This window comes from Tinamus guttatus, unplaced genomic scaffold (assembly GCF_059628265.1).
Source record: "Tinamus guttatus ecotype Peru unplaced genomic scaffold, ASM5962826v1 Tinamus_guttatus_pri_ptg000247l, whole genome shotgun sequence".
Taxonomy (NCBI): Eukaryota; Metazoa; Chordata; class Aves; order Tinamiformes; family Tinamidae; genus Tinamus; species Tinamus guttatus.
In genome coordinates this window covers 6,109,750-6,136,619 of record NW_028288781.1, presented here as the reverse complement: position 1 = coordinate 6,136,619, position 26,870 = coordinate 6,109,750, and the positions used below count along the sequence as shown (strand labels likewise).

At 35.8% G+C, this 26,870-nt stretch overlaps 1 protein-coding gene across 1 annotated transcript in view; it reads left to right on the top strand.

The window, feature by feature from the left end:
• Window positions 1-26,870, top strand: part of LRBA (LPS responsive beige-like anchor protein) — a 356,226-nt gene that overhangs the window by 58,616 nt on the left and 270,740 nt on the right. The window contains exons 21-30 of the mRNA XM_088526587.1: window positions 109-301; window positions 8,162-9,196; window positions 10,212-10,387; window positions 11,119-11,272; window positions 11,703-11,883; window positions 13,151-13,278; window positions 13,706-13,813; window positions 16,121-16,298; window positions 16,911-17,346; window positions 25,901-26,034. Coding sequence (XP_088382713.1) covers window positions 109-301; window positions 8,162-9,196; window positions 10,212-10,387; window positions 11,119-11,272; window positions 11,703-11,883; window positions 13,151-13,278; window positions 13,706-13,813; window positions 16,121-16,298; window positions 16,911-17,346; window positions 25,901-26,034 — 2,723 coding nt within the window. The remainder of the gene's footprint in view (window positions 1-108; window positions 302-8,161; window positions 9,197-10,211; window positions 10,388-11,118; window positions 11,273-11,702; window positions 11,884-13,150; window positions 13,279-13,705; window positions 13,814-16,120; window positions 16,299-16,910; window positions 17,347-25,900; window positions 26,035-26,870) is intronic.

The window sequence follows — 26,870 nt, the reverse complement described above, 5'->3', positions numbered from 1 at the left end:
CAGCAGTAATTTTGCGTGTGTTAAGTTCTTCACTTGGCTGATGTAGATTAAGATTGATTTTTGAAATCTTATTATATAGAATTTATGTAACATACGTGCATTTTGCAGGAGTTTGTTGCAGTGCTCTGTCTGGCAAGAGTGGATGCTTTCCCTTTGCTGCTTTAATCCTAAGACTTCTGAGGAACAGAAGATAACTGAGATGGTTTATGCCATATTTCGGATTTTACTCTACCATGCAATCAAATATGAATGGGGTGGCTGGCGTGTTTGGGTGGATACCCTGTCAATAACGCATTCAAAGGTGAGAGTTTGACACTTCTGGGAGACTTCATTTGCTGTGTCATGAAGTCTGGAACTGTGAAGTGGTGGATCATACAGTGTGATAGTTTTAGAATGAAAGTCCACAATTGAAATAAATAAAATCCCAATACTGATATATGTTACTGGATATAACTGTTTCAAATATTTATCAAGTGACTGTTAATTTTGTTGTTGGAACACTTCAAGCAAGCAGGTTTTGTGTTCAAGTTGGGTGAGTATACTAGTTTGATACAAGATTTGGCACATAAATATTTTCAAAAACTAGATAATTACACTTCAGGAGCATTTCTGAAGGATGTGGGTACTGGATTTGGCTTTTTAAGAATGGCATGAACACAAGGTGGCGTACCATATCTATTCTTAAACAAAAATACCATTTAGAAACATGAAAAGGCTCTAAAACAAATGAAGAAAAAGCGAAGAAATCAAGTTAAGGTAAACATCTCAGTTAAGCCTTCATGGGATGCATGATGAGAAAGCAAATCCTTGCAGTATGAATAAGACCATTAACCTTCATTATTTTTCTATCTGATATTTTTTCTCTTCTCTATTTTTTGGGAGGAGGTGGTGCCAAATTTTATCCTAGAAACTATTAGTGAATCTCACTCAAGGTATTGTAGTGTAAAATATAACTCCCCTGCTTCCAAAGAACAAGACCTAGGTAATAGTAATTGTTCTCATTTATCAGAAGATTTTATTTAGCATGAATTAATTGTAAATTTTGTATTGCTAAATTTGTATAAATTAATTAAGTAAAGAAAGACGAGAAGTCTGAATCCTGATAGTCACTTTATGGCTCTAAGGAATTATTAGCATTTCTGAGGGTCCTTTATTTTGAATGAATTGAAGAAACATCTCTGGAGACAACATGGATACTGTCATTTTGGAGCTCAGTTTATTCATCCTTTATGTAGCTTGAGAGTTGGATTATTTGGCTATGGGAAGGCCAATACAGAAATCCATATAATAAAAGTGTACAAAACAGCATTAAATAGCCACCCGGCTCCGCAGGTTGCTGGTGCAAAGATATCGGAGCCAAATTTTAACCTATACTGAGGTCACGCTATGTTTGTACAAAAATACCTTAATCATCTTTTGTGTCAGCTCTCCAACTTTCAAAATTCTCTATATTCTTTCCGCCCATATGCAGAGGGTGTAAGTGGAATAGGCTGTAGCATAACAAAGTAAAGATCCCTTTACTCCATAGCCAGTATATAACTTAAAGCATTTCTGTAATTGCTTGGAATTGCTGGGGAGCTGTCCCTGGGGAGGAAGGCTGCTCTTGCCTTCCTCTGTCACACAGAACTTTGGTGTATTGAATTTAAAAATTATCTTGCACTTGTAAGTTGTTCTATTCTTTGACCTTTTTTATGAGTTCTAAATTAGTTTAATGGATGAAATCCTATTTAATTAATTTAATTAATCTATGTTAAAATGCTAACATGAATTTTTGATCATTAATATTGCATGTTAATTCTGTAACTTCATGTGGCTAATCCTCTGGAGTTTATATGGGAGAAAATAAGATTTTCAGTGATCCTGTGGGCCAGATATTGAGAAAAGGAATCTGTTTTTTAGAAAACACCAAAAAGATGGGGATTTGTAGATAGCTTTTTGTTGTTGTTGTTGTTGGTTTTTTTTTTTTTTTTTAAGACTGCATATATCCTGCACTGTGCACATAGCGCAGTACCATCGTGAATCAGAATATGATGTGTTTGACTCCTCCTGTTTCTCATTTTCAGTTCCTGGCATGCTGGTATGGTGTGGGATATCATTGGTTGTGGAATAAAAGCTTCCTATTTCAGTTTTCCCAAATTTGTTGGCTTTCAGATCAATATGTAAGGAGTGCTTGTTCTTCTAGCCTGTTTCAGAAGTTGAATAATGGCAGGGTTTAGAAATGTGTGAGTAGAGGTAGTGGTATTGCAGTTTTGAAGGTTTTAAAGTCGATTTGTTCGAATGTTAATACTAATATTGTTATCCAGCTCCAGAAGCATAAAGGAGCAAGATTAAGCCACAAAAGCACTCAAAAATAAACCTAGTGATAGTGGCGCGAATAATGTATTTGGAGATTTTTAAGCATGATTTTTTTCACCTTTTTGTCTATTTGTAGTTTAGACTTTTTTGTAAGTAACACTGGCACAACTAGGTGTAAAGCTAGATGATACTTCATAGCTATTTTTATTTAAACGTAAATTAGAATATATCACAAAAAACTCCCTGTGACCAAAACTTACTAATGACTTGAAAATGACCTTATGTAATGGTACTAATATCCAATTATAATCAAAATTTAATTCTTCTCCCTTATTAATGTTCTCTTAAACTGATTTTGAAATTCATATAGTAGAGATATAACATGCCGTGGACATAATTCAGTGGGCAGATTGTTTGATGCTAAGTGCATCTCGGGTATTTTTGATTTCTAGGGTGCTTTAAGAGTAATGTGGGAATTATGGGAGCAAAAGTATTTCCTTAACATCGCTAAGAGTAACCAATTTGTGTTTTTAATATTTCATCTCTAATTTTATTGGGTTGCTGCTTATTTTTCCTTTTTACAAGCCTTTGCTCCATTTGTACCACTAATTTATAACACCATTCTGTGATAAAGAACTAGTATATAAAGGACTAGTGTTGCAGAATTGGGTAGTTTTTGCAGAGCTACACATCAAGATACATGCAGCTGCTATAAAAAGCCAAAGAAACTCAATTGCAATTTTATTGTCCAGTTTGATAGATTTCCTGCCACCTTTGTAGCAGGGAAGCTGTTTGTCACTGTAACCCACTACACCAACAGCTGCACAGCATTTTATAAGCAGCAATGGCTTTTCTAGCATAATTGCATTACATTGGTTTCCTTGCAGTCAAAATTTTAAAGGTATGTGTAACCTTTTTAAAGCCACAATTCTTACTGTTGCTCATGTATTTTCTAATTTCCATATCATATATATTTTTGCAAATATTAACACAGTGTATACAAACATATTTAATCCATAGCTGCTGTTTCAATAAAAATGAAGAAAACTAAAACCAAACTTGGGGATTATTTCTAATCAGACAGCACCGAATTTGTGAAAGCAGTTAAAAACTTCTCGTGTTTAAACCTTATAACCATGCCAGCTAGGCCTTTGTCTAGCAGTGTTACTTGACAATAAGGACCAATGATTTTGTGGTTAATAATAGGGAACACATAAAGAATGGTGCACAGTTTGCTTTTTGACCTTCCGGATTCTCCAACTTTTAAAACAATATATGATTTATAGGGCACAATACCCTTATAAATTATGTCAGTGTTTTAAACTGCTACTACTACTACTACAAAAAAGTCCTTATTCCAGGCCCCTAAAATATTTTATTACTTAGAAAGATGCTTCATGTTATTGCGTTATGTTAAAGAGCAGTCACTTGGGTAAATTCTGAAGTTCGTAGTAACACAGATTAATAGTCAGGAATGTTAATACTACACGGAGGCTGCATTTTAGAATTTTGTTCACTGATCTTAATAGAAATAAATCATATAGTCTTAAAACATTAGTTCTGTGACTTTATCATACACTTTATTTTTAAATAATTGCTGTCTTTCAATCCCAAGAAGTACCACTATAATAAGCATGGAAAAGTGTTCAGTGAATGTGTCTTTCTAGATGCCTCATTTAATTCAGCAGAAGGTATGATGTGTATGGAGCCTGTATGTTATGGTTGCCTTATTTGCATCACTGCTGCAGATGCAGGCAAATTGGCAGAAGCAACACTGGTTAGGTATTATTTACAGAGAAGGGAACATGGTTTAGTGGCTTTAGAAGGGAGTGGATTATCTCGTGAGTTCAGATCCTGTTGGCACTCCTGATTTGTCGAGGGCTGGTGGGTCTCCCTTTGTGCCCTCATCTCTGCAGAAGATAGGGTCTCTCTGCCACAGTGGAGTTTGCAGGCTCTGGGGCTTGCTGCAAATTTCAAATGCTTCTTCAGTCTGCCAAAGCGCCTGTGTTGCGCTCCTGAGAGGCAGAGTTGGTTAGCCAAGAGCATCGTGGTATAATAGGAAGTTTCTGGCTCTCAGGTATGACACCCAGTGTGTCATGAAGCAAACCTCAGGGAGATGCAAATTATGTATGCAGTGCACTTGAAATGCTTGAATAGAAGTTCATTTTTATTGGTAGAAATAACTGTTTGTAAAAAGAATTACTTGTGTCAGATATAAAAGATTCTCAAGGATTTGAAAAGAGTAGCGGAGAAGCACCACATAATTTGTGGAGAGCTCAAGGAACTCGGAAAGTAGAGTGCTCAGTTCCCTCTGTACCTTCCAGAAAGTGTAGAATCACTTACATGTGCAGCCCGTACATTTAATGGGGAGCTCCTCTACTTCCTCAGCCAATCTGCTTGAGTAAGTGGAACATTAAAGCTGTGGGATGCTGAAATTTGGGTAAATCAAACAGGCAGAAGAGCATGATTCCAAGTCAGGAATGGAGTGAGAAAGGTAGGCTGAGAATTTGTGCAGCAGGAAAGAACAGGATCAGCTGAATGTACAGAACTGCATAGAAGTCTAAAAGAAGAGTGTGTGTGATAGAGATGAACTAGTGGTTTAAAAATATCTAGGGTCTGATGATGAAGAAATGAAGAAACAAATTTTTCAGGGGAAAGAACTAATGCAAGAAGTAGAGAGCTCTGAGAAGTTCTTACTATGCAAAGATGACTTGAAAATAGAACGGATCCTCATCCTTGTAGCTATATATGTAAAAATACTAGAGGATGAGACCTGTGTCTGCAGAATGGAAAATCGTTAGTGGTGGTCTTTAGTGTTGCTGCAGAGTTCTCACTTATTGCAAACTCTTTTCATTATGGCTGCACCACATTTGACAACTGAATGAGAAAATACTTCTGGGCCAGAAGTTGTATGGATGGATGTGGAACCTCAGCTGCAGGGCTTCCCGCAAGTGCACAATGCCAGTGGCTGGGTATTGGGTTGTGCAGTGTGGTAAACACTGAATTTGCCTGCAACATATTTTTGAGAATTAATTATCAAATGTGCACAAGACGGAAGTATTTTGAAGTATTTCATGGAGAATTTGTCTGTCTCCTGAACTGTGATAATATTGTCGGGAAAGTGGATTGGGGTAGGAATCGAGTATATTTCTGGAACTATGAGGAGTTTGTTGGAATCTGCTGCATGGGGACTAGCTTGCAGGAGCAGAAGCTATACGGAAACAGCAGGACCATGTAACTGTTTGACCTGTTGGGCAAGCGTTCCTGTCTTCCCTCTACTCCACAAATTGACCACCTGGTAAGAAGAAAAGGCAAAATCTCAACACATTGCTGAAGTATTTTCACTGTGTTCTTTAATACAAATGTCAATCATCTTAACCTTTTTCCTTGCTACATGCTAATTTTTCTCCTTGGCAATTAGTAAATGTTGGATGTCAAATTAAGTTAAAATTAATGGCAGAGGCAAATGTTGTAGTTATTAGCTCACAAGTGTCTTTAACTAGTAGTGCATAGAGATGCATTCCAAACATTGCAAACAGCTATGGATTAACTATCAAATGATGGTGAAGATTAATGATTGGCCTTTTAGCTCACTAATTTAGAACAATTTCTAGTAATTAATTTTGTATTATCAGTTTTACAGTTGCAAATGCCTAAAGGAAAATAAAAAATGACTTAGGTGCATCTGAGGCTCTCCAAGCTGATAGTTGTCTTTTAAATTGTTCCAAGCTTGTACTTCCTAATATTTAATCCTAAATACCCTTGTATGTTATCTCTGTCTACCTGCATTTATACAGAATAATTTCTATTTCATTTTGCATTTTTCCTGATAGTACTTTTTTATTCTGAAATGTGTTCATGGTATGGTATGTTTGACTTTGTGAATGTGTGTGCTTCGTAATTGCCATGCCATGGAATCAGTGTGGGAGGGAAGAATTGTCAAGTCCCGTGATAGTAACACTATTTTTTGCTTCCTTGTCCATCCAATTTGAAGGTTAATATAGCGAGCAAAAAATCTTCAGACAGACCTGTTGAAAAGTTGATTTTTGAAAAGCAGTATTTCTTTAAATTATTTACATTTTTTAAATAAGAAAACCCCAAACCTGAACTGCAAGTTTGAAAAAATCCTGTGTTGTAGATAGCCTGCCCACGTTTGAGTGTTGATAACATGTTATCTAGAGCACGCTAGGTAAAACACTAATTGTTACATGACATGAAATGTCGATTTGTAATGTGTATGGTGGGAGTACCAGTTGCTTTCTGTTTTAATTTTTTGTTTTGCTTTGAGAGACACTCTTGTAGTTCTGGGTGCAAGCCAGAACTTTTATTTTTTTAAATGATATGTTTCTTGTTGCACTTTTTTGCATTCCTCTTAAATCCATACAAATTCTCAACAGAGTATGCTTGGATTTATTTGCATGTAAACTTATATTGCCAATTTGTGAAGATTAACAACTCCCTGTATTTCCCTTCTTTCCTTTGCAACAATCCTGAAAAGTACATCAGTTTGCTTTCCGAAGTTACAGGAGGAGAATCATTGTGTTCCCTGTTTCAGCTGAGGCTGACTGCTAAATTCTACCACATCCTTATACCACACTGTGTGTGTAAATATATATATATATATATGTATATTTGTGTGTGTGCATGTATTTTACCTATCAAGAAGAAGCATATTGAAGAGTACTTTGTAAAGTTGGTTGCATCTCTGACTTGTACACCCAGTAGAACTCATAGTTGTGTGTTTCTGTAGTCCTAACTGGAAAAAAAACTGCTCCAGCTTTTTATGGATGGGTGCTTCATAAATTAAATATTTGAAATTAATACAGGTATCTATTGTGCCTACCTGGCTTTATGATAGCACATGTATTATTAGGAACTGTAAAATACGCAGCAGGAGACTCTCTAAGAGACAAAATAATGAAGGTAAAATGGGATGATTTCAAATCATCAATTAGTAACAAGCCTTTGTTTTTCATAAGTAATGAAGGACTTTGCTGAGATAGTGGCTGTGTTTTTAGATAGCACCTTTCAGTTTTCAAAAGTAGAAAGTTTTATGTCTAAATGAACTCTTCTTCCAGCACTGAAATTTTAAGTGTCTTCCAACTTAAATGAGAAGTTGCGATGTGTAGTTTGGATGCAGCTTGGTTGCTGTGAATCCCATGGTTGAAAAGGCAGTAAGAATTTAAATATATCAAGAATAAATGAAAACTTGACTATGTCTGAAGTTTAGTGTTAGAGTCATCAAATTGTTAATGAGGGATCAGAAAAGATGGTTTTTTTCCAATAATATAATATGATTTGACATCCTCGAAGCACATAAAATGCAAATCTGTTCAACTTTCATTACATATGTAGTCACTTTTTCTAATTTTATTATATGCCTCAAACAATATATTTCTTCTGGCTTTTCCTTTGGAAAGGCATCTTGTTTTATTCAGGTTGTGTAGTTCACATCTTTCTGTTTAGATGCACTGGATGAATAGCACACTCTGTTTTAACAAAGAAGTCCTCCTTAAGTAAAAATACTTTCTCAAACTCAGGATACTTTTAAATCCCTGAATTCCTGTTTTGGGAGTCAGTTGGGGATCTTTTTGGGGATCTTTTTTATTCTACTATTATGCTTTCGGCAGGAAAAAAATATGCATACTAAAAAAATGCTTGCTTTAAGTTAGTGATCTGCAATATGAAATATTTTTTACCTTCTATTTTCTGGCATTGAGAGAACAGCATGCAAATTTATAGTATAACCTTGTAACCTGGATAGGATATATATATATATATATATTTTTTTTTTCCAGAATCAACATTATGAAATAAATGTTAAAATATGCTTTTTAATGTACTTCCAATAATTCTGTTCTTTTAGGTAACTTTTGAAATGCACAAAGAGAATCTTTCTCAAATGTACAGAGAATACCAAGAGAAAGGAGGCGAAGGGAGTGCAGTAGGCCCTTCAGTTCCCACTAGAACAATCTCCAGAGTTAGCAAGGAAGCTGAAACTGTAGGAAAACTACCTCACTTGGAGTTGAGAGAAGCTGCTGCTGCTCCGTCATGTATTATTGAAGATGATGTGAGATGCAGTACTGAAAAAAATGCGACCAAGCCTTCATCGGATGGTGACCCACACACTCATTCAGTGTCTAATCAAAGGAAGGAATTGGAGGGGGAAGATGGGGAGAGCACCTCCAATTTGCAAGCAGTGCCTTGCTCAGAATTTTCTCCAGAGACTGAAGCAATAAAGCCCAGTATTTCAGAAATTAGTACTGGAATAGCTGAAGCAATTGAAGATTCCCTGAGCAAAGCAGAGGAAGTTGTGCAAGAAAAAACAGCTGTTAGTGCTGCTGCTTTAACAGAGCAAACTACATTGAAAGGAGAAACTTTTGAAAATCCAGAAGGACTGGAAAAATCAACACTAGATGTGGAAGAGGAAGATGGCTTTGTTGATTTGAAAGAGGAAAGTAGTATGCCTTTACCACTACAAGAGGTAGCAGAAACTGTCGAAGAACATAACTCTCATGAAAACCAAGGATCAAAGCAGGACAAAGTAATAGAGGAGGAACCTGAATCTGTGCTTTTAAAGTCCAAAGATGCTGACGATGTGAATGGGAAAAAGCAAGAAATTGCTTCCTCATCAGAAACAGCAAGTTCTGCAGTTCTACAAGAAGTAGGGACTCAAAGGGTTTCAGAAGGGGAAAAGAAGCCTGAAGAAGAAAAGATTCTTTACAGTGAAACCACAACAGCTGAAGAGGATGCCAGTGCACATGTACCAGCGCTTGCTGGAACCCCTGAGAAAAGAATTGCCAAACTTGATGTTTCTAGTGTTGCATCAGATACAGAAAAACTGGAACTGAAAGCCAACAGAAATCTAGAAGCACCTTTGCCCCCCAGGCCCCTAACTGAGGTAACTTCTGCTTGTCCTTCGTGTGCCTAGCTTAAAAACAAGTGGGAGTGCTTAACTTTTTTTTTTTTTTTTTTTTTTTTAATAAAAGAAAATGTGCCTGTTGACATTTTGGGCATTTTATTATGGATCATTTTAATAGTTACCTGAAGAACACATTTAACTCTTGATTAAATTGCTATAATTCTTACTAATTTGTCTTCAGAGAAGTATCTAAGTTGTTATTCTTTGTACATCTCTTCATAGACATTCTTTGACACTGAATATTGGGCTAGATGATCCCTTAGTCTGCATTGATACTGCCATTCTTCTGTTTTAATAATGGAAGGAAACATTTTTTATACAGTCTGAGAATATTTTATCTGGAATTTCTTCTATTTCTTTATTCAACCTCTGTTTTACTCTTTTCAGTCTAACCTCTGATAATTCACCTCTGGATTTTGCATTTATTGTGCAGAGATATGGCACTAATTTTTTTTCCTGTATCAGAATGGAACCTGTGAACTTTTTTTATGCTAGCTACTGTGAAGGTACCAAAATGTTTTGAAACTCCACCGTATGACGAGATTGTCATGTTAATCATGTCAAGGCCTCTATTGTCTACTTCAGTTCTCCACCCCTTTAGTCTTTAGTTTCTAACTCAACTTCCCATGGTTAAATAGTCATCTGAGTAATTCCCTTCTGCAGAGACACCTGCTAATGGATGCTCTTCATTCTACACCATTCTTCCTCAAAGGAGGAAAAACATTATCTACAACAACAGATACTCACCCTGTGGTAAGGTTGAGTTGCTGCTTGTATATGCCTAGGATGACAGGCATGCTAGTGCAGCCGTAGACTAGTTTGTAGGTTTGGTTTTTCCAGTACATAGCATTTGTGTACTAGTATTATGTGTAACTGTGTGTACTAGCTATGCTTGTGCACTGTCTAAACTCTAAAGACGGTTAAATGCGTTTCTGTATTGCAGAAACTAATTACACGGACATTGTGGTTTTTTGTCTTCAAACTGTGTTTTCAGATCTCAAGGCAGGAAGATTCTTCAGGTCAAGAGCTAGCAACTACATCAGATGGGCAAAGAAGAGACTCCAGGTCTACTGTGTTCCGTATTCCTGAGTTTAAGTGGTCCCTGATGCATCAGCGCTTGCTCACAGACTTGCTCTTCTCCATAGAAACAGATATACAGATGTGGAGAAGGTAAATGTATATGCTTTTTATGCAGGGATAAAGGTTGGCATTTTGTTACAATTAACCTGAGAACTTGCTGAAATCACATCACAGTCATTTTTTGACTTTGGGGTTTTCATATCTGCCACTATAAAGTAGCCTTAATTATTTGAGCCCTGTATCCAAAAAATCTCAGATTTATGATTTATATTTTTAAACAATTTTTAAATGGTTTAAATTTGAAAATGCTTTTTACAAATATGAGTGGGGAATGGTAAATGGCCTGCATGTGCATTTTTGCCTGAAATCCTGACCACGTATGTTTTGGGTGTACTTTTAGTTTCTTTGAGAAGTGGTTAGTAAATACTTTGATTTCTAAATCTACCTTATACTCCTAGGAAACATTATTGTATTGATTGATTGAAGTGACTTTTGCTATAGTAGGTAATCATAGAGCAGCTTTTAATGTATCTTTATCCAAATGATCGTTTAGCACACATCTTGATGTTGTTCACAGGCTATGATCTGGAGAGGAAGTAATGTCCTATGATTTGGACAAAAGGAAGGATAAGTTTTAGTTTTAAATTAAGGCACAGCAGTTGAACCTTGGGATCATATGATACTTGCTGCACCACTACTCAGTCTCTGGTTTGAGTCTTTTGAATACGTAGATGCAAAAATATCACAAAAATAAAGCTGTACTCTGTGTTTTTTTTTTTTTTTTTTTTTTTTTTTTTTTCAAAACCTGCTTTATTGGACAGCCATTCTACAAAAACTGTGATGGACTTTGTGAATAGCAGTGACAATGCCATATTTGTACACAACACAATTCACCTCATCTCTCAAGTAATGGACAACATGATTATGGCTTGTGGTGGCATATTGCCATTGCTTTCTGCTGCTACATCTGCTACAGTAAGAAATACCATTTTTATTTGCAAATTATCTCCTGTGGGAGGATACCTGTCTTTATACAGTATATTAACCCATTATGTCTGTTGTTTTGGGAGACAGAAATATGTTTCCAGAAAATCCTCCTTCCTCCTTCTGCACCCTTTGCTACCCCAGCTCCTTTAAGATAAATTGTTTGCCTGCACTTTTTGCCTGAAGATGTAAAAACAAGTCATTGAAGAGAGTGTCTTTGTCCCATGATGGTTTGTAATAGGTTTAAATGTCAAAATCTCAATACTGATTTTTTTTTTCCTCCCCTTTGGAATACAACTGATTAGTCTTTTAGTACTTTTGAATCTGACTAAAATGGACTTCCAACATAGATTTTTCTTCATTTAAGCTGTATGAGAATTATCTTTGTAAATGTTGCTTTCATTTTTTTTCCACTTTGTAGCATGAATTGGAGAATATCGATCCAACTCAGGGACTTTCAGTTGAAGCATCTTTAACATTTCTCCAGAGATTGATAAACCTTGTGGATGTGTTAGTTTTTGCAAGCTCTCTTGTTTTCTCTGATATTGAGTCTGAGAAAAATATGTCATCTGGAGGAATTCTGCGGCAATGTCTCCGTCTGGGTAAGCCAATAAATCCACTTCATGAACATATAGTTTGCCGCTATGAAGTGGTTACTATTGTTAGATTTTTTTTTTCTTTTTTATTAATATTAAAGCTAGTGGAAAGTGCATTGAAATCTTTTACTGCACTGCTGTCACTCTACTGTACAATATATACATGATTTTTCTATTTAAATAGTTTAAATAACTGATTAAAATAAGTTTTCATAGCATCAGTGTTAGATGCATGTATTGATTTTATCCAGAAGATTGATATTTTGCCAAAGATCCCAAAATAATCAAGACTGAAAACACAGCAGTGTTGGAAAAAAGAAACCTTGAAGTGTATATAAAAATATGAACTTTTGTAATGCATATGAAATAAGGTCAGTAGATGAAAATACGGTGGTAAATAGAAACATAAATTTCTGAAGAGTCTGTTCAGATGAGTTAGTAGTTGGAGCTGTATTTGTGTATTCATGCGGAACTGGATTGGAAGTGATCAATATGTAAAGAACACTAATGACTTTTAAAAATGATATCATAATCTAGGTCTGGTTAATTAATACAGGAGGGCAGTGTTCATGCCAATCGCATGCTATAAAATTTTGTTATTGTTCAAAAAAAAAAAAGTAGTAAATTGTATGAGTGCTAGAGCAGCTCAGAGCCTAAAGAGTAACTAGCCTTCCTCTCCCTTTCTAGGCAATTAAAACTTTGCAGGTAGAACAAGATATATGGGATGCAAACAGGTATAGAGGTGGGGTAGTTCTTTTTTCCTTTGAAAATAATATTAGAAGACAACAGGTGCTATTGTGAAGCTTAAAAAAAATTATGAAACATAAGAACCTGTTTAGTCTAAGAGTTATAAGTCATTGTAAAGCAAATTTTATCATTTTATTCCCTAGTGTAGCTTGCGTTTTTCTTTGTTAGACTGTGATAAGAGACACATCTGTGTGTGTTCACTCTTCTCACTCCCAAGATGGTGTGCATGGTAACATTTTAACGAGAGATGAAGAAAGGATGTAGTAATGCCAACCTATTTGTTTTGCAGTAGTTATTATATATGTGTTCTAATAGCTTAGTATTAATTTTTAGTTATTACTGAAAGTACTTAGGGCATTGTTGTGCAACTATTTACAATTTATTGAAACAAACTATTCTTTTGCTGACTACTTTGAAGTTTGAGTGGGAAATACAAGCATACTATACATATATGTTTATATATCTCTGTAAGGAATATAGATAGACTAATTCCAGTGAAGTTATTGACACTTCTTTTCCCTTCAAGTATGTGCAGTAGCAGTAAGAAATTGCTTAGAGTGCCAGCAGCATGCGCAGATGAAACCTAATGGAGACTCTGTGAAGAACCAAAAAGCAATGCAGGGTCTTACAGAAGGAGGAAGGTCTACAGCAAAGGCAAGTCTGTGGCCGTGCTCGAACACATGAAAATTAATTATTATTGTGGACAGAAGGATAAGTGTTTAAATTTGTTACTGGCACCACTGCTATTTTTTATGGAGCTGAACAGCATGAACACTGGAAATCGTGAAGTTATTTTTTTCAAGCTATTAATTTAACATTTACATATTTAACCTCATACAGTGAAATAACTCTTATCACAAGAATTTACCAAATTGTTTGGGTGATTTTCTTTGTCTCTTTGTTTTCCTTAAATCTGAAATACATATCTGATCTTTGTGCTCTGGACACATCAAGTAGATTTTTCCCCAGATTCTACCTACTTAAAACAAGAGCTAATAAACTATTAAATGCAACAGTATATGTGTAGTGATTCTTGGCAGAATGCTTTAAGAACTGAATCTGAAGCACTTTTCTTGAATAGAGTCCAGTGGACATTGTCACTGGTGGAATTTCTCCAATACGAGACCATGACAGACTTCTGCAGGATATGGATATTAATCGACTTCGAGCAGTAGTGTTCAGAGACATAGTGAGTTACGTTTTTTTTTTTATTGCTGTTGATAGGTTTCTGTATATGTTTGCTGAACATTCACTATGTGTTACATAGCTTGCTTGAACTGACTTTACAAAAAGTGTATAATGCTTACAGTAACAAAGTCTGCGTAATACTCTGCAGCTCTTGTAGTGTTGAGAATTGGATGAAAGGTGAGTTAAAAATCACTGCCTGCCAGTCAGGATCTTCGGTGTGTTCCACCAAAGAGCTGACTAGAATTCTGTCCAGAGCTTTCAAGACTTTTGTATATTAAGGATGTTGTGTTTAGTGCAAATACATACTTTTTGCATGCTACAAGCAGAAAAATGACTGAATATTTATAAAGATGTTTGTGAAAAATGACTAACTTTATGGCTAATTACAAATTAGAGGTGAACAGTGTTTCATTTATTTCCCCTCAGAGGAACTAATTTGTGCGTGTAATATATACGCCTAGAGTTTTGTGTGTTTTTTTTTTTTTTTTTTTTTTTAATCTTGAGTTGTCTAAAAATAACTTTGCCCAATGTCAGCAACTTTATGGATGATATTGAGGAAATTGAAATTGATTGCTTCAAAAAAACATTGTAAGCAAATACAGTAGTTATAATTGCTCTGAGTCACTAGTGGCCATGAGCCACTAGTGCCTTTGGATACTAGAAGTAATTTTCAGTAACTGGGCTATTTAGCAAGTATAATGATTTACTCAGTGCTTTTTCCTCTAACTAGAGTAGTGAAGGATTTATTTATTTTTAATCTTTATAGTAATTATTGATAGAAACAAGTTTCTTCTAATCTGTACTATGGCATCAGTGTGCAGAAGAATAAGAACCACATATTTCATACTAGTGACAATAAAAGAAAAATAATCCTAATGGCTCAATCTTCAAATTTAATAACATTTAATGTACTCATTATTTTTCTTTTAAGAATGCTATCAGGCACATACCTCTGCTTTTTTGGCTTATCTAATTCATCAGGTTTTCTATTTCACAAAAATATAAAGCAATGCAACAACTCTGCTTTCCTGCTTCTGTGTTGAGCTGTAGGGGAAAAAGTAGACTTTAAAAGATCTGTTCTGGAATATATTTTATCTGAGCTATTTATACCTGCCTCTAAATGTTCTATGTTTGATTTGTATGCACTTTTTGAAATTACACTGAAATCATGCTAATCACCTGCATAAGAGGAACTCGAATGGAATTCCAGTTTATTGCCCTAAACATTTAACTGCCATTAGTAGTATTTCCACTACTATACAAACTTGTAGAACTTGGGAGTTCTACAAACATTACAGAAAAAGTGATAAGAAAAAAGACAGCATGATTTCACTGAGCGCGACTTCATTAAGTACATTTGAAAACTTATCTTGCAAAAATTTAGTTATGAAAAAAATTCTTTTTAATCCTTACTATTGTAGGGGACTTTTGTCAGCCTCGCACTGTGCTTGCCTGATGCCAGGCTGTTATTGGGTTACTTTTCTGTCCCATTTTATAAAGATTAATTATTTTGGTGGGGCTGAGAGGTTGTTTATTGAGCATAACAGATGAGACCTAGCTATATTTTTTATATATTTATTTTTATATCAATTAAGTTTCATCATCTCCCAGAGTGGCTATTAAAAGTTGGGATGGAGGAAGAGGAGAACTTTCTTAAACTGATTGATCAGTGAGGCCCCAAATATTCAGTTCTCCTGTGATCCCAAAGTGTACTCAATAAAATTACACAAAAATACAAATGGATGCTTTTTTTTTTTTTTTGCTTAACTTCTGCATAAGAGAGTCCATCCATCTTGTACAATCTGAAGGTGAAATGAAACTTTAACTCAGGTCCTGGAGTTTGTTCCACTTCATTCAATTAAAACATAATAATTTAGAAATGCTTTTTCAGTTTTGTCCAGTATGCTTGCATGGTAGTACTTCACAGCAAATGCTGGTAGTATCTTGGTAAATTTGAGGAAAAGTGCAGCAGAGGAAACACCTGTTAATAAATAAAGGGGACCTGTTCCCTGCATTAATTTGAAACACTTAGACAGAATAGATAACTTTCATCAAACCTGGCATATTTATATGAGGAAAATGATTAGTGACATTTGAATAGAATTGTTATATTCCCTTGCTTTATACATGAGGAAAATTGTGACTAGAGAATAATGTTCTTCCTTTGCTAACATAATCAGCTTACTCTCAGTCTGTTTATGGTAGCATTGGGCATACTTTATAGAAAAATAAGCATGCTGCTGAAATTGCAATAGAAAATTTGTGTGCGTGCGTGTGTCCTTTTTTTTTTTTTTTTTTTTCCTTACAGGAGGATAGTAAACAGGCTCAGTTTTTGGCTTTGGCTGTAGTGTATTTTATTTCTGTGCTGATGGTCTCAAAATACAGAGATATACTGGAACCTCAGAATGAAAGGAGACCACCAAGTCATAGCCAGTCATTCAAGGCATCAGAGAATGGAAGTAATGAAACTCCTGCTTCTGCTACAGGTGAATTGTTAGTTATTTGGCCGTACAGTATTTTTAGCGTGACTTAAGTATCTTAAGAGCAGAAATCCATTTGAGACTGTATAAAAATATACTCATTCTAACCATTTAAGCAACATTATAGTATGTAATCTTATTTGCCTTAGGACTTGTGTGCAATTTCCGTTTATCTGATTTGAGAAGAACCCACAAATTTTAGCAATGTAGAGAATGGTTGGTCTCAGTGAAGTAACTGAGATGCTTATTCATGGATGCTTATTTCAGAAGGACTGCCGCCTTGCTTAGGGTTTAATGTTTGTTTTCACTGTTCAACTATTTTTTTTTTGTTTTCTACTCTTCCTTCAGGCCATCATTTGGTTTTTATTCTTTGCATGTTGTGTCAATACCTTCCATTTCCTTGTTTTTAACACTTAGAATATTAGAAGCTTTTTCAGACTTCCTAGAAATTAAAGTCTTAAGCTTACTATTAAGTACTCTCTAAATAGGTAAGAAGGGAAATATGTAGAGCTGTTATTTCACTCATCACCTGTCAGTGTTACTCTTTTAAAGCAATGTGATGGATATGGTCCTGTTAATAATGATTTAAAATGTGTTTTCTGTGTTTGTGATGAAAAGTTGTAGAAAACCCGTCTACTGCTCTTGGTGCTTCACCTTCAGCCTTCACTGAAGATTTTGAAAGTACAGCATCTGTACGAAGAAGGGACTCTGGTCTTGGAGAGGAACCAGCTTCAGGTCAAGTAAACAGCTCAGATAGTGAAGAACCTCTGAAAGTCATTCCAGGTCCAGATGCTATCAGTGAGGTACTAAGCACACTGTCTTTGGAAGTAAATAAATCTCAGGAGGGCAGGAGTGAGGCAGGAACTAACGACAGTAAGGCTGCAGCTTCTGTGCCAACTGCAAAAAATGTCAATGTGAAGGACATTCTGCGAAGCCTGGTGAGCACACCAGCTGATGGGGCTGCTGTGGATCCTGCTCTTCTGCCAGCAGCCTTCCTTGGAGCTCTGGGTGATGCAGCTGCGGAGCAGCCTGTGCAGTTCCATTCCTTTGACAGGTAATGTAACTCTCGAAATATTTGGGCTAGTATTTAATCAAGATAAATTGATTTACAGACACAATCCTTCACATCATTCAAGTTCATCAGCAAGGTATTGTGGTATTCTCTGCAAATCATGGGATGGTGTATGGTGTGCTCTGAAAGGTGCTCCTTATGCTTGTCTCAAACTAAGTACTATGTTCTGTTCCTGGATGCTAAGCAAGAGAAAATACTCTGAGGCAGTAGGAGGATGGAGGCAGGGAGAGACTGAATTTTCTTAGATCTTGTGGTGCCCCTCTGTCCCTGCTGCTCCCAGGTGCTTTTAGGGACTCCCTCCGAAGGCCTGTCCCTGCTCTAAGTGGTCAATAGCGTTCAGTTCCAGTCCGTGGCTCTCGTTTTTTTTCTCGGGAAATTCTTGTTGTTCATTATTGAGTGGGAGAGATTTTTAACCACAGAATGACATGTGACATTTGAAGAGTAGGCACAGAAGAACATGATGGATTTAGGAATGACTTTTTTAAGTGTTGCTGATATGAAAACTGAAGGTATGTGCTGTTCATGAAAATCTTACTGATTTGAACTGGTGTGAAGCAGGTTGATTGGATGAGATGATGGGGTTCTTGCTGTTGTCATACCTGATGTAGGTAGCTTATGCCACAAAACCATATCAGAGGAAACTCTGTGATTTTGTTTTGGTAATGTGCACTAATAAAATCCTGTGCTTGCTCTTCAGCTGCTTGCAGTTCTATGCTGTTTGTCTGTTCTGCATAGTTGAGCAAATGTGAAAAAACTTCAATTGCAGTATAAGATTATAAAACAAGTCACTGAAAAGTTGAACTACTTCCCGTTTTACCCCTTTTGCCTCCATTGCCAGACTATCACAGTGTGTTTTTTCTTCCTTTTCTCAGCTCTGAAGTGCCATTCTTTTTTAACTACAGTTCAGAATATTCTCTTACTTTAACCTAGAGATATAACAACTGTATCAGATGCAGAAAGGCAAAGAGTGAGTTGAAGGAATATATAGGTATGTAAAATGAGCACTCAAAACTGTGATTGCAGAGCATGGATTAAAGTCCTAGACAGGAGGCTGCTTGTGAATGGAGGAGCAGAGGGCATGGGAAAAATAGATGCCTTGACTTTTCATTTCTCTGTTTTTGTAGGGGTTTCTGTAGTTGCCTCAGCTGTTCTACAATGATGACTTGAGGCTGTTACTTTCCTATGACTTTTCCTATGTTTTATAGGTGGGGCTAAATACGTGAAGAAAAGGTCATAAACTAGTATTAAAATATTTAGTCCATCAACAGTTATATGTGACCTCTGATATGTCAGCAGCTGTGTGTTTCTAGGTGGCTTAATGTTTCATTTCCTTACTTTTGTGGGTGTATCAGGGAGACAAAAGTGCCCTTAATGGGTATATAAGTAAAAGCCTTATCCTTGATCAATTATAATCTGGTAATGACATGAACAATATTGCCTCTATAGTAAATATGTTGATGGATGATAAGGTATTTGCCAACCAGCTAATAAATCAGTTAGACCAGATGGAGTAATGTATACATATTACTTTAAATAGAACTGTTTGGTAGAATAGTTTCATAAACACTTGAAAGTGATTGTAACTTGGTTGGGTGCAGTTCTGCTTAAAATATAAGTTAATGCTCTGGAATAACATGTGGAGAAAAATGGGTGAAGGAGTTGTACTAGCAAAAGAAAAGCCTTTACAAGAATTTATTAGAGTTGAAAATAGTAGCTTTTATCTCTGGGCGTGTGCAAAAATAGTAAGGATACATTGGGGAAGTCTGGAAGAAGAGATTTTAGGATGTACTCTAACTTTCTATGTCTGGTTTGCATTTAATGTATCATCTTATGGCAAACATGAGCTCTGGGTTGGCTATGTAACTTTTTTTTTTTTTTTTTTTTAATTTAAAGACACTGTTAAAAGTTGTTCCCATGTAGCAGCTTCACAGTGGGGAATCTCTGGGAATTTCAAAGCATCTCTCTGATCCTGCATTTATCTCAGGAATGCTGCGTCAGAAATCAAAACTCTCCTCATATCTTAGGGATTATCGACTTCCCAGCTATAGCTGGAGAGTATACAGTAACAACTATGTGAGTGAAACTTTGCTGAAAGGCTGCCAGGTTGCAGGCCTTTGCAAACAACTAGGTGTATGTGTTCATTCTCATGCCAAAAAACTTCCTCTTATCTTATGTGAAGATGCAATCTCATGATTAGTGGGTGCCAGGGGTTTATCATGATAAAGTTCAAGGCTTGCATTGGCCTTTTCTCAGGATCCATGGGGACCTGAATTAATGGTCCAGCTTCAGTGTCCTACAACATCAGTTCTCTTATTCGGTAGTGATTTTTTTTTTTATGAAGCAGAGGGTGGAACAGGCAGGAGAAAAGGCAGCAATTTCTCTTCAAGTAGTTTAATAAAACCTATAACCTATAACTTGCTGTGTTTATTGTGTAATTTAAAATAAAAACTTGATCAGTTCTGGCTCCTACTGCTCTTTGTGGAAACATCCAACATTCACGCCATTATAAGAAGTTGATGCTGAGGGTGCACAGAATATAGGCTCTTAAATCGTGGTGTTGCGCTGTGGAGCTTAAACCTGTAACTTGCAGAAGAGATATGTTAAGGAGCCTGTTTATCTTCTTGGAATTTTTGTCTGTAAGCAGCTTAGCTTGCCTCAGCCTATGTTTATGTGTTTACCAGTCTGGTATGTGTGCTCCTCTAATGGCTGAATGTCGTATTTCTGCTAAATTTCATCAGAATCATTTCGTGTATGGATCGAATGCAGTTTAGACTTTGTTGATACAGCCTTAGAGTATGAAAAGAATGATCTTGTTGTTCACAAGTGCAGATTACCAGGTATAGGTAGAGACAAAATAGGAGAATGGGGAATCTTTAGGTCAAGAACCAGATGCATGTGCTGTGATGAGAAGCTCAGTACCCTGAAAACTCATGTTCTGAAGGAGATGATGAGGCAGTTTCAAGTCGTCTTCCTGTTAAGCTCATTTTTAAGCCCTTACAGAATGTTAGAGAAGGCCTTGTATTCATTCCATCATCTCTGTGGTTCTTGTTTTTGTTTGTTTTTTCCTTCTTACTCTCTGATCTCTGATTTTTGAGAGGGTCTCTTATTCTTCCTTTCTCCTTGGGAATTTCAAGAGGAGGGTAGGAGAACGGATATTATCTGTAGACAGCAGAGCTCAGAGAATGACACTGACATGGCAGGCTTCTTTTCTGCCCCTCAAAGCAGAGGTAAAAGTAAGTCTCTGATCCTCTTTATTGGCCTTTTGCTCAAGGAGCCCTGCAGCAGTCATCATTTGGGGAACCTGGAGCAAGACTAACTTCTGTTGATTTTTGAGTTAAAACCCTTATCCCCTAGAGAAACAGGCAAACTGTCAACCTGTCTTGCAGTTCAGTGCTAAAAATGGAAGGGTAAGAGTCAAATCCTTATAAATTCTTGTATGTCAAGAGGAATTACTGTTTGTGTACATATTTTTAAATTATAGTGAGATCATCAGTTTGGCCTGGCCCATGTTGTATAAGGAGTATTTGACTCAAGCCCAAGGAAAATTTGTAACTTAAAATACTTTTTAAAATAGTGACACTCTTGCCAACTTCCAAAAAATAAATACTTTGGAAAAATGTGCTCAAATTTTGATAAGTATTTATAGATATTTTGTTTGCGGCAGTGAAAAAAATCAGTTGTCTGAAAACATGAAAGCTTTTCACTAAGTAAATCCTTACAGATTTTGGCAGAATAGCTCATTATTGTGCAAGGCTTTGTCTGCGTGGGAAGTCAGCGCTCAGCTTCGTGATCTGTGCTCATCCAGCAATGAATGATCGTCTGCAATGCAGAGGCTTCTTCCACTTCAGCATAATTGGGACTAATAACACACTGACCTTCTGGCTGCCATCTATTTATGCTGGCTAGTTCTCACCTGTGCCTATCAGTTCATAGGCTCAAATTCCCTCTTTAAACACGAAACATTCATAAACCAATTTGATAAGGAAAACATCTAAGATAATCACATTATTGAGGCAACTAATAACTTCTGTTATTTTGTCATGTTACTTGATGTAAGTCTTTAATGTTTTTTGGTACTGTTTTTCTAGTTCATAGCTGAAAAGTGGGCAGTTAATTGGAATGGTGTGATAGTTTGAATGTGAAGGAATAGATTTTATTGATGGTTTTCTTTCTTGTGACCAAGTGGCTCTAACAAAGTGGGGAGTTGCCTAATGTTCGTTATCATTCTGGAGGGAATTAATGTGTGATTACAGATATTTTGAAATATGTTATTTTTGGATGTCTGAAGAAAGATACTGTAATGCCACTTATTTATGAATATTTTATGATCTAAGCAACACTTAACTTTTTAGGCAACACTTACCAGTTTGGCTACCAAAAAGAGACTTGGTCTTCTCTGTGTACTCTATAAAAAGAATGTCCCCTATAACAGGAGAAAAGCTGAAAGCCTATTACTTTTTGTGAGACAAAAATAAGACTCTACTGATAAATTAATAAATTTAATAAGCAATATGCTAAATAAACCATCTTTTCACGTAATGTATTTACTACTATTTTAAATGATCTTGTTTTTTTTCCCCAAGTCCCACATATGTCTCCCAATAGCATTTATTTACATTAGCATTTAAATAACTTTTGGTAGAGACAGAAAAAGGAATCTAGGAAATATTTGTATTTTTTCAACACAGTTACATTTCTGTTTGACTGTTTGGAGAAAATATCGTATTATTCCACAAAGAAGGAACAGCGTATGAATTTCAGAGTTTAAAGAATTATGACCAATGTTTGGTGCTTCAAAGCTATTAATTTGTTTTTTAGTATATGGCAAATACAAATCTGTATGCAATCACAAAGCTTTACTGTGGAAATAATAATGGAAATTCCAAAAATTAATCTTTTATTGGTAATGTTGCTCAGTTGCACTGTTGAGAGCAAAGATTACAAATTAGTAAACATTATGCTATAAATAAAAGATTTTTGAGGGTGGAGATTATGGCAACTGTCCAGCAGCGAGAGAGAGAGAGAGAGAAAATACCTTCAGAGTTTGAGGTGTCCTTACATTGCATATTTGGATTCTTGAGGACAATTTTGGCATTTCCTGTGGCTATATGCCTCAGACTGATGCTGCTGTAAGGGAGAGACACCTTTTTTTCCCCCATCAAGAATACAATTTTTTTGATTTATGTTGAGAAAGTCTGAATCATTTTAACTGGCTATTGAAGATCACTATTTAAAAAAAAAAATCTGTTCAGAAGTAGAATTTTGGATATAGAAAATAGTGTAACAGTGAGCATCTCTTGCTCAAAGCATAGTGGTGAATATATGGAATACACGTGCACATCTGCTAATGGAGCATAGGTTCTTCTGTACTTCATAGCTGAGAATGGGCAATTACTTGTTGACATTCCTTGAATCCAAGAGTGTTCATGAGTGTGCTGAATCTTTGTGCTGTGTGGTTCAGTGTAAGTGCAACCTCCTTTTACACTCCCAGTATAAAAAGAATGATGATGTCTAATGATGTGTAATTAACAATAACACAATAGCAGCTCTCCTTTGTAGCTCTTAGTGTTATATTCCTGGTGCTTGTAATCTATAACCTTCCTTAAGGGAATGCTAGTTTTGGATACTGAAAATAATAATGGAAGTGTTAGACTGTAATCCCTTTTTTAGGTCCTTGATGGAAAGTGAGTTATTGAAGATGAGAGTAGCAGCTGTACTTGCATTACCAAAACTCTACCAGCGTACAAAAGCTCTTAAAAGGCCAAAGGGACCATTGTGGTTATTTACTTGGATTTGCTGCAGCCCAGGAAAAATCATCTCTAATTTCTTTGCCTGTAATGCACCTCTCCTTGCATAGCTATAAAAGGTCTGGCAACTTGATGAAGCTACTCCCTCAGTGCAGCTACACTTAAGCACACTGAAGGTCACTATAAGTTTACAGGGAGGAATGACAATATATAGTATTGTGTCAGGAAAGAGCTTGGAGAATGGAAAACCCTTATGTTGGGAATTTTTGGTCTCTAGCAATTCTCAGCTACGGATGAGGAATGTCAAGGTAACAGTTTCATCTTTGCAGAAGCTTTGCTCCTGTACAATTATGGAATTCTTATTTGCTGTGTAAGAAGCTTCTCTAGTAATTCTGTCCTCTTCTAAAATTCCATCTTGGTCACGTTTATATGTTTGCTTCCATATTCTCATTCTGGAGAGGAAAGTCTAAATTATCTAAAATCAGAAGTTTAGCCTTCAGCTATTTCAGCCATTTGTATATAATATTCTTGAAGTGTAGCGCTGGCCTGCCTGGATGGTTCATAGTTCCTAGGGCTCTTAATAGACTCATAGCATTCATAGATATTTAAGTGACCAAGTAGTTCAGATTTGATGATTTGAGAGAATTCTGAATGACCTTAAACCCTGGAGACGCAGGATTTTCTAAAGGTAAAAGAGACTGGAAATTTGTTTGTTTTTAAGCCCTCAAGTTAACCAATGTCTTTCAATTTTAAATTAATGTAATAACATAGGCTAGCTATTGTTTTGAACAGAGACTACCATATGCACACAATTTCCATTTCCGTGTGGCACGCAAATTTGTGCCTAAGTATTCTCCTGCATCACCTTTGATGCAATGTAGTTGTGGGTGTGTTATTACCAAATGGATATTTTTTTCTATAACTGAGTGTGTGAACAAAGAAGTGTTTCTAGCTCATGCATTGAGGTTCTCTAGTCTCTGCATGAGTAGAGGCACATTTGTAATCTGTTTGCACAATTTGAATTAATAATCCTCATCTGTACTCTTGAGCTGGATGGCTTGATAGTGCAAGAACTGTGAGGGAATCCCATGAGGGAACATACCCAGACCTCAGTACTGGACCCTGAACTTGGGGAAAATGTCCAAATGTTTGTTTGGTATAAACTGAGTACTGTGTGAATCTATACCTAGTACTTAGCAAATTTGCATTCATTTCCTGCACTCGAATACCTTCTTGGTATTCTACCAGAATCGCAGTCAGTTTCCAGACAGTGAGTATGTGGTTGTGTGTAAAATATCTGTCTTTTATACCAGGGTAGTGAAAAATTGGTACATAAGTTGGAAAGAATTTAGAATATAGTGTAAATATACTAATATTTTTTAGTCTGCTGTTCCTGTTTCAGGGAACACGACACGAACACATGAGCAAAATTCATGGATTAGGCATGATATCTTAACTTGGGGCTCAGGTGTTGTTGCTTCTATTTTTTTAGTATATAGTTAACATTAGCAGTCACCCTTATAATGATATGACATGTACTGCCTCCAAGTATGGTAGCTGCCTACTTCTGCTGTTAAGAAGGTTGATTTAATCAGTAACATGGTCTAGCTCCTGTGACACGCTTGGAAATGAAGAAGAGAGTCAATGCAGACTTTTTTCATTTTAGCGAAAATTATTTTAGAAATATTTGATAGAACGTGTTTGACTACTACAGTTACACCTGAATTTGGGTCAAGTTTCTAAGTTACCTTTTTTAAAAAATGAATAATTTAAAGCTATTAAGGGAATACTTTCAATGTGTAGTTATAGTGCTGTAACAAAAGATGTGATTAAATAAATTGAATGTTGAAGACTTTCAGCTTATGGTTAAAGCCAGGTAATTAAAAGTAAGCGCTGCTGTGGGAGTGCATTATATATCAGCTGTACTCTTTACCTCATTAGCTGGGTTTTTGCATGTTTATGGAGCTAACTTGCAATTAAAAATGCCTTTAATGTATGCTTAACAAGGCCTTTTAGGTATTTGAAATAAAGTACTACATTTTAATTGAAATTGATATAGCATAAATAGATGACTTAGTAACACAGGAGATAAATCTCCATGCCTAACTTGACACTCTACATCTTTTTCCTTTATGTAATTTATAATACTGAGTATAATGCCTGAAGTTTAACTTATATAAAGAATGGAGATTCTGTCTTCACTCCTAAGATTTTGATTTATTATGTACTTGTAAAACTTGACTGATCAGATGTACTATAACTCATGCAGTAGTTATGAAGTTCTGTAAATGTTAATATGTGCACACTGATACCATTTGATGTGTTTAGACTATCATATACACTTCAATTAAGTCTTCACTCTACTAAAGTAATATGATGTCTAGGCAATCCTCAATGTTAAAAATTTCCTTTGTTGTTTTCATTTTAAATACTATCGTAAATACTTTGGCAAGTTGTTGATAAATGGTTGGTAAGTAGTTGTCTGACATGTAAAAGTAAATCTCATGGAAACCAAGGTTTAAAAACTATTTAAACATATTTTTTGTTCATGATTTTATAGAAGTGAAATATTTAAATATTTTGCCATGAATGAGAAGAAAGAGGGAAGGAGAAAATGTCTTCTAGGTTAAGATAGATTGCCAAAGGTGATGGCATAAGACAACAGGGAAGGAACAGTACATTGATTGTTGATTCTTTTGCAGGACATAGAAGTGCATGCACTAGATTTGTAAATATGAATCGTTATTTTTATACTTCATAGTATTTACTAACTTTATGTTTTCACATAGGAGTGTGGTTGTACAGCCGAAGAAATCAACCGTATCCTCTTCTACAGCTGCTATGAGTATTCCTGCAAATGCTGTCAGTGTGGTTTCTTCGTTAGATTCATCCCAGGCCCTAGATTTGGCAGGAGAATCTCCTGGTGAGTATGGGTAAAAGAAACAACTTAGACCCCAACCCTTCCTCTCTTGTTTCCTTTCATGTATAATTTACTCTTGAAGGCAAGATTTTTTTTCCAATATTTTATCTGCATATCAAAACACTGTGAGTAAAATGATTTTTCAAACGAAGTTATTTACTTCCCTTCAGTTCTAATACTAAAATATATATTTTATGTATATTATATGCATTTACATATCTGTAAGCTTTGTTATATTAAAAATGTTGATGATTATTGGGGGGAAAATATATTTTGGGGGGGGAAAATGTGTCTTATTATCTTCAAGGAGGACGGTGTTTTACACTTTCTTTTTTACTATTGGAGCATGTGAGATATAACATATCCTAAATAAATAAGTCAGGGCCTTTGAGACCTTTGCATCCTTTATAGGTATCTTTGTCATACACCCTCATGTAGTGACTTGCAGACCTGGACTTGATATCCCTATTTCTAACAGAGACCAGTAGCAGATACTTTATAGGAAAATGGAAGTGACTTTAAGTTAAACTTAGTGCAATGATACAACTTAGGCTTGTGACTATAACAACTTATCCTTTTTGATATTTTCTAACAGTTTACCCTGTCACACATTTCATTATTCCTAGTTTTGATGCTGTACATACAAATACATATAAATAAAAATTGACCTTCTGTTTTCAAGAGTTTTATGAGGGAAAAAATAATTTTGCATTTGATGATAAATTTTGGTTCAGCCTTCTTTATTCTTTTTTCCTCTGTCTAGCAGAACAAAATGTAAAGGCCTTATCTTATTAATGCAGTATTTGTCATAATTTCCAGGTTACTCAGTGAGTTATTAA